General features: G+C 37.2%; 1 protein-coding gene and 1 long non-coding RNA gene across 2 annotated transcripts; one reads left to right on the forward strand and one right to left on the reverse strand.

Annotated features, from left to right (window-relative positions):
• Positions 1-703: 703 nt before the first annotated feature.
• On the forward strand, positions 704-6,177 carry LOC147513327 (mitochondrial adenine nucleotide transporter ADNT1-like). Its single transcript, XM_086596368.1, is given in 9 exon segments — positions 704-992; positions 1,254-1,302; positions 1,779-1,942; positions 2,073-2,110; positions 2,832-2,875; positions 2,877-2,945; positions 3,079-3,192; positions 4,415-4,759; positions 5,770-6,177. Coding segments are annotated over 9 exon segments (1,056 nt in total). The 5' UTR covers positions 704-843; the 3' UTR covers positions 5,854-6,177.
• Positions 6,178-6,736: 559 nt separating this feature from the next.
• Positions 6,737-7,845, reverse strand: LOC147513328 (uncharacterized). Its single transcript, XR_015215404.1, has 2 exons — positions 7,327-7,845; positions 6,737-7,038 (listed from the first exon to the last, which is right to left on the reverse strand). It is a non-coding gene; the product is annotated as an uncharacterized LOC147513328 (long non-coding RNA).
• Between the last annotated feature and the right edge of the window lie 640 nt (positions 7,846-8,485).

Raw genomic sequence — 8,485 nt, forward strand, 5'->3', positions numbered from 1 at the left:
AAATTTAAAGTGGTTTGCGCTCTAAAAAAAATATATAGAGTAAAATGTAAAGCATGATAGCATGTACTGGTGTACGCCCTACTGATCCTTTTAAGTCCGTGTGAAAACAAATAAACAATTGAGTGTATGTTTGTGCTTGGTCACTTCAATTTAGTACATTTCTTCATTTTGGAATAACATTTCAGATGAACATTTTGTCGTATTTAGTACGACGATTGATGCCCACGGGTGCAACTGTGCAAGTAAATGATAAAACCATTATATTCAGTTTACTAATGAGTGGCTCGGGATGACTTGAGTATGAATTCTGCAAGGCCGCCAAAAGCCCAAAACTAGGCTTATTCATGAATCATGATTCATCTACTGAATTGAATCTCGAAAGGAATCCATTACCAGCCCATTATGCGATATATATCGGTTAAAAGTTTCAATTTATTTGCAAAAATTATAGACTAGCTTGACAAAAATGTAGTGGGAATGTAAAAAATGAGTATTTGTGTGACTTTTAAACGAAAACAAGGTTTGACAAATGGGCAACAACAAGTATGAAGGAGTGAGATCCAAGAATGAAGGAGTGAGTGAGTAGTCACTAACAAACTGACCCAACTAACAAAGTGCGCGGGCTTCTTATTATGGTATGGATCACGCACTCTTATCCAATCATGCTTCTGGAGTACAAAAGTAGTTTCGAATCTCTAAACGGCCGACACAAACCCATCTATTAGGTTTCCGTTTCCTAATAACTCAACATAACACAAACAGCAAACAAATGCAGAGATCTCTCTTCTGTCGTTTATCTGCCTCGAGATACTGATCAGAGAGTAGTTAGAAATTTTTATTTAAATGGCGTCTGAAGATGAATCAGCAGTATCGAAGATTGTAGTTAATCTTGCTGAAGAGGCGAAGTTAGCAAGAGAAGGAGTTAAAGCTCCTGGTCATGCGATCTTCAGTATCTGCAAGTCTCTCGTTGCTGGTGGAGTTGCCGGTGGATTGTAATATTTTTTTACCCTTTTCATCAAACTACTTTTTTTATGAATCATTTGTTTTGCTAAACCCTAGTTAGGTTAGGGTTTAGTAATTTTTACTGTACAGTCTCACTAGGATGTGAGACTTGATTGTGTAAATAATTATGCTTTTATAATCCTTGAACTGGGTAGTCGATCATGTTTAGTGTGTGAGTTGAGCTTTTGGCTATACTCTGTTTCGTGAGTATGTTTTTTTCCCCAAGCTAATCTCAGTCAATTCTTATGTAGATCTCGAACTGCCGTTGCTCCGTTGGAACGGCTAAAGATTTTGCTTCAGGTAACAAACTTATTTATGTTTATCTGAAAGCCTATCCTCCACTAACTTATTTATGGCTTATGTCTTTGTCTCTTTTTAATTTGATCACTAAGCTATATTATGGTACCATTACTACATGATTGGGACATTGTGAGTGGCTGTTGATTTGACCTGTTTTCAAAACAAAGGTTCCATCTTTCGTATAGGATGGGGCTAAGTCTTGTTGATCCAAAAGTGTTTGTGCATATCTTGATAATAATGGTCAGGTTAAGATAGGGTCTAGCCAACTTGTATAAGGTGTTCAATACGTTACATTTTCCTTACCCTGGAATTTCTTTACAATAAAATGTTATCCTTAGACGGACTTATTATCTCCTTTCATATAACAAATCAGCTTACATCAGTTGTAGCTTAAATCTACTTATTTTAAATGAAATAACAGAATCTCCTTTCTCCATTCTTATAAATTGGGTTAATCTAAAATTTGAAACTTGCAGGTTCAAAATCCTCACAGTATTAAGTACAATGGAACAATTCAAGGCTTGAAGTATATATGGAGATCTGAGGGTTTTCGAGGACTATTCAAGGGCAATGGTACTAACTGTGCACGTATTGTTCCAAACTCGGCTGTCAAATTCTTCAGCTATGAGGAAGCTTCCAGGTTTTTCCTCTTGCCTATTTATTGCATTAGCATTACTGATGTTGACATTCTGTTTGCTTTTCATGTTGATAGCAATCACTTTTCAATTGTTTAATTTGTTTTTCTCACGATACTTCATTATTTACAACAGGGGGATTCTGTGGCTTTATCGTCAACAACCTGGAAATGGTATGTCCCACAGAGAAGCCAGTGGTTATGCATATGCACATTACTAAATTCACTCACGGAGACACTTCTTAATAATCATGAGTATTGGATTCACCTTTTTGAATATGATATTGTCATTGTCATGAAAATCATTCCCACCAAAATTCAAAAACTGGTTATTAAGACATGTAAAATATGGATTGAAATTAATCAATCTGGAGCTTCTATAAGTAATGGAATAAAGTTGTTCTCAACACAAGGTTTTTCCCTGACTCAACCTCCCTTTTTAGGAAGACAGAATTTATAGGAAAAGTGATGGTCCTCCAAACTACTTTGTCATTCTTCATACTGGATCCCGTATTTATAGCGTTTTGATGTGCCGGTGTGAAGACGACCCGTTACTGCTTATATTGACATTGTTCAGATTTGTAACTTTTTTTGAAACTTTGCAGTGGCCTTGTGCATTCCACTTGGATTTTATTTAGTCAATTTGATTGGAAATGTTCTTTGCTATTATCCTAAATAAATCTGACTAAGTGGATCTTGTACACAACTGGGCAGTACAATGTGATGAATTTGGGGTTTTTTCTCTTCAAAATTTTGTTGTGATCCCCATGTTCTCCATATTCTGATTGTTGTAACATCATTTGATGAATTTATATCGAGATTCAGCTAGATATGAAATAGCATAGAAACGGAGAGGGAAGATCTCAATTTTCTGGCTGGTTCTTATCTTTTGCAGAAGATGCATCCTTAACTCCTCTGTTACGTCTTGGAGCTGGAGCAATGTGCTGGAATCATTGCCATGTCAGCTACTTACCCAATGGACATGGTGCGGGGTAGACTCACTGTACAGGTAATGAATTATGACTTTCATGCATCTATTGAAATCTCTATGTCCCTGTGTGTATGAAAATTTTAACTATTTTTTCTTTTTTCAGATTTCATCATAAACTTTAATGTTTACATTCATTTCCCTCTTTGTACAGACAGAGAAATCCCCTTACCAGTATAGGGGCATGTTCCATGCTCTATCAACTGTTCTCCGGGAAGAAGGCCCGAGGGCACTTTATAAAGGCTGGCTTCCTTCAGTTATTGGAGTTGTAAGTACATTTATGTGTGTGAAAATAGATAGTTTGCTAACTCAGTGACAATAATAAACAATCAAAGTCTTTATATACTATAGAAAATCTGATCTCCAATTGGCAATTATTCTATGTGATGAAAAGTTCAATATTTCAAAATTATAGTGATTTCTCATATTTTTTATTATTAGATGAACTACATGGGCACTGAACTAGCCCTCCCCCCTCTTCCCTTTCCTTAGGTTTTTATCTGTTGTTGTCATTTGCGTCTCAAATAGTTGCATAAGAGAAGCAGCTTGGGGAAGTACCTAAGGTTTGCATATGATATTCCATATTTTTTCCATAACTGAGAAACGGTTTGTAGTAGCCAGGACTTAATGTTCATACATTATCAGTACAGTTGTTACTTGTTGGAAGTACATAAAAAATGCTTCTTATCAAGCGACTTGTGTATTGCCGTATTGGGCTCTTGATTATTTGTCCTTGCTGAGCATTCAAGGCACTCTCAAGTAGGAATGAAGTTATAATTAATTATCAAAGGATGTAGTGAAAGAATTCTCAGCAAGCAGAAGATTCTCTATTGTTTGTTTTCTTGTGGTATAATCATGGGTAAACCTTTAAAAATTGGAAAAGGTGGAAACTCTTATTTTCCCTTTCCATAGCTTGTTTCCATCATAAGTTACATTGCTATGGAAAGGAATAATTGTTTATTATTAGTAGTAAGTCCCGGATACAAAATTTTCGGGGTTAGCTAAAGACACAAAACCTTTTCCATTTGTTTCCATATGGAAAAACCCATTTCTTTTCCATGGGTAAACAAACGCTTTAAAAAATATGGAAAAAACTTTAAGGTATATCAAACACACCCTAATAAAGGTCCGAGTGTGTGTCTAAGGTATATCTGGATATGTGTCCGTGGATATGTATCCGACACAGATTATTTTTGAAATATGGTGTGTCCATGTAACATAGGATATAATGAAACTCACTGTACAGTTTCTGAGATTCCAGTTTCTCTTTGGTTATAATTTTGTGATGCTAAATCTGTATGATCAATTGTCTGTGCTTAAAATTCTTTCTTCACTTTATCCCAGTCTTTGGCACTATATCTGAAGGTCAACCTTGGACACTATATTAAGCAAGAAACAGAGTTGACATTTTGAGCTCAAAATATTTACTGTGCATCTCACCAAAGTATGCAGAGTGCCCTGTGTAATTTACTTGGTTTTGGTGTTTACAGGTCCCGTATGTTGGGCTCAACTTTGCTGTATACGAGTCTCTAAAGGACTGGTTGATCAAGTCTAGACCATTTGGGCTAGTTCAAGACACCGAATTGAGTGTCCCAACAAGGCTTGCATGTGGGGCTGCTGCAGGAACTGTTGGCCAGACAGTTGCTTACCCTCTCGATGTTATTCGCCGGAGAATGCAGATGGTGGGATGGAACAATGCTTCTTCAGTTTTAACTGGGGATGGGAGGAGTAAAGCGCCACTAGAGTATACTGGAATGATTGATGCGTTCAGGAAAACTGTTCGACATGAGGGTTTTGGAGCGTTGTACAAGGGTTTGGTTCCAAATTCAGTAAAGGTCAGTATCCATGACCGTAGTTAATTCATTCCTACTGTGCTTCTACAATCTACATGACTCACCATTGCATAGTTGGCTCCTATATTCCTTTAATTAGTGGTACATTGTTTGGAGAATGAAGGATATAAATAAACAAAGATGAATGGCTGACCTGTGGGTTGCACTCCGTGCACATGTGACATAGGTTTGGTATAACATTTATTGTGGATTCTTGACGAGCCAAGTCTGGCCGGTCCGACATTAGTAGTGCATGCATACTGCAGGTTGGACCTGCCACCTGGTCTTTCCCTATTATGTATTCCCAAGTCGTAAGCGTTCACTCTATTTGATTGTGTTAGAATGTTCAGAGAGAGATATAATGCCATGTACTTAGAGTTGCCAGATGGTCTTACTACTGGAAGTGTTGCTCCAACTCACAAAAGGGAAACCTTGCTCATGTTTCTTATGGTATTTTTTTTTTTATTGGCAAGCCTGTTTTAAATGAGATTAGTAACTCTTTGATGCTGGTGGGGTTCAATCCCCAGACCTCTGGTATCATCACCCTTTCACCCAAAGGTTTTACCGACTTTGCTACTATCATTTGTTATTGTACCGTTTCTTATGGTAGTACCACTATCTATCATTTGTTTTGAAAATAGTTGATTCCTTCTCCCAATTGAATAGTTGTATAGACCAGAGTCTTGTGGTGGTTGTCCACATAGGCTGATAAATTGCTAGCACATCATTCATCTTACCTCATGCATCGTTCTTATTAGTGGCTCTTTGTACAATTAAGTGTAGAAACATAGGCTAAACCTGTTGCTCAGATGGTAACTTTAGTGCTACCATTTGATTGTGGTTAAAGTTTGGGGTACCCACAAAGTAAGAAATAGTTGTTTTTAAGTGTTCCATTATAAATCGTAAGAAACCAATCTGTTTTGAACCAATCAGTATCGAAAATATTATTATTATTATTAATATCATTTTATTGTTAAAGTGATGAAATTCTAATTTTGAGTTATCTTCTTCAGGTGGTTCCATCCATAGCGATTGCATTTGTGACATACGAGACTGTGAAGGACATCCTTGGAGTCGAGATGAGAATATCAGACTGATAGGAGTGAAATGAATTGTCATGCTATTTTTGTAGGCAAGAGAGAAGATAGAGTGAAGAAGGGGAATCACATATATAAAATTTTTCCTGAGATTGAGGATAGCTGAAGCCCGCGTTGACAGATCTATCTTTCCATGCCTCCATCCAAACACGACCAATGTTATTTGTATGCTGTGTCAATAAAGGTTTAAGGTATGTAACTGGTGTTTGTTGCTTAGTTTGAGGAGCCATTTTGCCAGTCCTTTTGTGGCTGGCTGGCTGGCCATTTATGGCAGTCCATTCTCACTTTGATAATTCTATACTTTCCTTTGTGGCTTTGTGTGCTTATTTTGCTGTTGCTGTAATTCATTCCTCTTTGATAGGGTTAGGGGGTATGCAGCAGGTACACCAGTCATATGCCCACTGATTAGTTATGGGGGACATTGGAGAATGCGAGTGATCCTGATATCCCTTCTGCCCACTCTGTTTAGTTTTGTGATTGTGCAAGCCTTTGTCAACAGAGTTATTCATTGCGGGGGTGCCGCTAGAGATTAGAACCCATAGCCACCTAACCTTTACAATTACATGGGCGGTAATGCACTTTGAATGTCTGACAGAAGCACAAGTAAAATCATATCCAGGTCTATGAAACAAAACGTGTTCAATTTCCGGAAGCTTATTCATTAATTTGGTGGGTTTGAACCTTTTGGTTGAAAACTTTGAAGGTACAAATAGGAATCTGTAGTATCTGACTATCTGGGCATGTATTGTTAAACAAGCAAACTAAGCACACGCCTTAGTCCACTAATCATTTGAAGAGAACCAAAACAAACTTACTCCAAATGGTCACAGGAGCCACAAATTACTGGGCAACTGAAACCAACCTGAAAGTAGTCACTGAACAGTTCATGAGCAAGCGCTTCCTTGACGGCAAAGAAGATTGTTTTTACAATAAAGTATTATTATATAACTATATCTTCCTCAGAATGGGTTCTAAGTTCTAACATTAAGATACAGTATCCAGCTACTGCGAAGGCAAGTACAATATACATGCATTTCTGTATGCCTTTGCGCAACTTGTTATTAGTATATCAGTGGAGTGAAAACTGGTAATGATCGCGTTCCATTTTAATGGAAGAGCCCGACTAACTGCTGCAAAAAATTTCCTCAGTCTGCTCCAACTAGTCTTCACATTTTCTTTGAATGGCTGAAACGAGAAATTAGGGAATTATTTACTGAATGTTTGGTCACCTAAGTAACTTCAATGATTTTTTTTAACAACGAACTACAATGATTTTTTAATCGATCCGTATGTTTCGCTAATAAAATAAATGAATGCATAGTTGCAAATAATATGACACTATGCTTTTTTAACAACGAACTACACCCTTCAGAGATGATAACATCGCTCGAAATCACTCTTAGATTATTCGCTGAACACAAATTATTAAGCATGTATCTATCTGAGTACACTAAAGGTATACGGTTGACGTACCTTACATCTTTGTTGATTCGTGTTTGGAACTTGGGCCTTCTCTGCACCATTTCTTTTATTTGGATCCTTTCTCGTCTATGTCGAGTTGGCTTCTTTCCCAACTCTGATTTTATTGCTTCTTCATTTTTCATAACATCAGAGTACTCGTGGGAGGCATCCATAATTTCTTCAAATGACGAAGCCGAAGCCCAGAGCAGCAAGAGGAGGTTCATTTGAAGAAAAAAAGGTGATGCCTGTGATGAATGATCAACATCTTCCCCTTCCCCTTCCTCCTCATTTAGCTTTGCATCTTGGATGATCTCTTCTTCCATTTGGTAACACGGGATTTGAATAAGAGGATTTCTCTGGAGATGTATGTTATAATGAAGAAGCAGAATGAAAAACAAACAGAAAGAAGATGAAATGGAAGAAAAACGACGAAATAGGAACTCCACCTATTAATGTGTTCGACTAATAGGAATCACACAGGCAAGGAAGAAAGACGAACCCACATTAAGCCCACAAATCTTGACTTTACCCAGGAAAGATATGGAAAACATTAGACTATTAAAAGCCCTAAAATATGGGTTTTTTTTACTTGACCCTCTAAAAGATACCTTTTTTGAGATAACCCTCATTGTGGAAATCGTTACTGATTGTGCCCCTACTCTGTAAATTTTCTGTGTAAGAGAAACGGGAGTATTTTGTATATTGGCAATTTTGCCCCTATTTGAAATTTGTAAACCCCCATCAAATTCAATAACTCTCTAATTCAACTTCCATCCCACCCAAAACCCAATTTAACTTAATCCAACATATAACATAATGTCTAACAATCATATAACACCAATAAACAATAAGCTAATTAACTACTATATTTACTATACAATTAAATTATAACGAGGTGAAACGAAAAACCCACTGGGAGGAATTCTGCTCCTCATCAATTTCTCTTCTGCATGACCAAAATTTAATTTTCTCTTTTTTCTCTTGTTCTCTTGTTCTCCTTTCTCCTTACAACTCTCTCTCTTTGTGTGATGTTGAAGAAAATATTACGGTGATTGGCGTGGTGATGCTGTTGTGTTGGTTATAGGTCGTGACTGGTGGTAAATTGATGGGGTGGTGGTGACTGGTTTGTTGTAGTGAAGACAATGGAGATGATGGTTGTGTTGACTGGTGT

This window comes from Coptis chinensis, chromosome 3 (genome assembly GCF_015680905.1).
Source record: "Coptis chinensis isolate HL-2020 chromosome 3, ASM1568090v1, whole genome shotgun sequence".
NCBI lineage: Eukaryota > Viridiplantae > Streptophyta > Magnoliopsida > Ranunculales > Ranunculaceae > Coptis > Coptis chinensis.